At 68.5% G+C, this 2028-nt stretch overlaps 1 protein-coding gene across 1 annotated transcript in view; it reads left to right on the forward strand.

Annotated features, from left to right (window-relative positions):
• Nucleotides 1–1784, forward strand: part of LOC130575464 (rho-related BTB domain-containing protein 1-like) — a 6413-nt gene extending 4629 nt beyond the window's left edge. The window contains exons 6-8 of the mRNA XM_057369368.1: nt 168–276; nt 356–461; nt 540–1784. Of these exons, the coding sequence (XP_057225351.1) occupies nt 168–276; nt 356–461; nt 540–709 (385 nt within the window). The 3' untranslated portion in view covers nt 710–1784. The remainder of the gene's footprint in view (nt 1–167; nt 277–355; nt 462–539) is intronic.
• Nucleotides 1785–2028: the final 244 nt, after the last annotated feature.

The raw sequence follows: 2028 nt of genomic DNA on the forward strand, positions 1-2028 counted from the left end.
TGACGTCACCTGCCAATACCCTGCCGGTGCCGCGGGGACGGATCGATCGTCCCGCGTGTCATTCGCTGTCCTTATGTAAGCGCGGGGGGCCCGGCTTGCCCCGGGGGGCACATCCCCGGTCTGTGACCCCCCCATTTCCCCTCCATCCCCGGTTTGTGACCTCCCCCATTTCCCCTCCATCCCCCAGAGCAATACGCCGTGGATGAGCTGCTCCGAGCCTTCATGCAGCGCGTGGAGATCGACGAGCAGGTCATCATCTACCTGGAGATGACGCAGGTACAGGGTGGGGGAACAGAGACCCCCGGAGGAGGGGAGCACGGAGACCCCCAGGTGACCCCCAAATCCCCCTCCCCAGTTCCACAACGCCCGGCAGCTGGCGGCATGGTGCCTGCACTACATCTGCACCAACTACAACCGCGTGTGCCGCCGCTTCCCCCGCGAGATGAAGTTCATGTCCCCAGGTAACGGGGTGGGCGGGGGGCGCGGGGGGCGCGGGGCGGGGTCCCCACCGTGCCCTGAGCCCCGGGATGTCCCCGCAGAGAACCAGGCGCACTTCGAGCGGCACCGCTGGCCCCCGGTGTGGTACCTGAAGGAGGAGGATYTGTACCTGCGCTCCAAGAAGGAGCGGGAGCGCGAGGAGCAGCTGCAGCGCAAGCAGCACCCCCGCAGCAAGTGGTGCTTCTGGCGACCCTCGCCCCCCGTGTCCTGAGCTGGGGGGGGCATTGAGGGGACCCCCGAGTGGGGATGGGGGCCCTGTGCTGGGCTGAGGGGCTGGGGAGGGCTGGGGGTCCCTGTTTTGGGCAGGGGGTGTTGCCCCGGGATCCCCAAGCTGGGCTCGGGGGTTCGGCTGGGCTGGGGGTCCCTGTGGTGAGTGAGGGGCTTGGGCCTGGGGCTTTCATAAAGGGCTGGGGGGCTCGGCTGGGCTGAGGGCCCCTGTATTGGGTGGGGGGGCTCGAGCCCAGGGCTCCCATGAAGGGCTGGGGGGTCCCTGGGTTGGGTGGGGGGCTCAGGCTCAGCCCCAGGGGTCTCACACTGAACGGAGGGGTTGGACCCTGGGACCCCCACCCTGGGACCCCCCCCAACACTGAGCCAGGGGGCTTGGCCGGGGTGGGGGTCTCCYAAGGGCTTGTTTACCCCCCCACCCCGGCTGTTTACAGGCTCTGCCRGGTCGCAGCCCCCCTCCCGTCCCACCGTGCCTTTCCCCGGTGGGGGTGGGGTCGTGCGGAGCCCCCTCCCCCCGGCAGGGCCCCCCCACCCCGGCCAACGCTGGTGCTACCTCTGACCGAGCAGTATTTGGGGCTGGGGGTGCGCAGGGAGTGGGGGCTCTGCCGCTCTCTTTTTCTTCTTTGGGGGGGTCCCCACCCCCGTAGGGCTCTCTGGTGCTGTATTTTCTCCCCCCGTGGGGCGGGGGGGGGCCAAGCTGTGAGCAGGGTGGGATGGGTGGGGGGTGGGCGCGGTGGGGGGAGGGGTCCCCGGGTGCTTGTGTGGCTGCGAGAGCCCCCCGGCTCATCTCTGTGCCTTGGACGGGCCCCCCGGCCCCGGGCTGTGTCCCGGGGGGATCATTGTCCCTGTCCCGGGGGCGTGGCATTGTCCCTGTCCCCGGGCTGTGTCCCCGCCCCCGGGCTGAACTGCACAACCGTTTTTACACTTTTTTACCCCAGGAGCACAGCGGCCTCCCCTGGGCCCCGGGGCCCCACCCGGCCCGGAGCGGGSCCCCCCCACCTCAGCAGCGGCTGTTTTAACCTTTAATAAAGCTTTTTGTAACGGAGCCTGATTCTGCTGAGCCCCCCCAAACTCTTGCTGGGCCCCCCAAAATTCTGCTGGGCCCCTCCAAACTCTTGCTGGGTCCCCCCAAACTCTGCTGGGCCCCCCCAGCAGGAGCCCTCCCCCCCAGGAAGGATGGACATGGGGGGGCTTCATTCGGGTGTATTTATTGGGGGGGCTTTGTTCGGGTGTATTTATTGGGGGACACAGAGCACAATGGGGGTGGGGGACACAAGTGGGGGGGTCCTGACCCACACATTGGGG

The sequence above is a fragment of the Malurus melanocephalus genome, unplaced genomic scaffold (assembly GCF_030028575.1).
Source record: "Malurus melanocephalus ecotype Western Australia unplaced genomic scaffold, MMel_1.1 scaffold_107, whole genome shotgun sequence".
NCBI lineage: Eukaryota > Metazoa > Chordata > Aves > Passeriformes > Maluridae > Malurus > Malurus melanocephalus.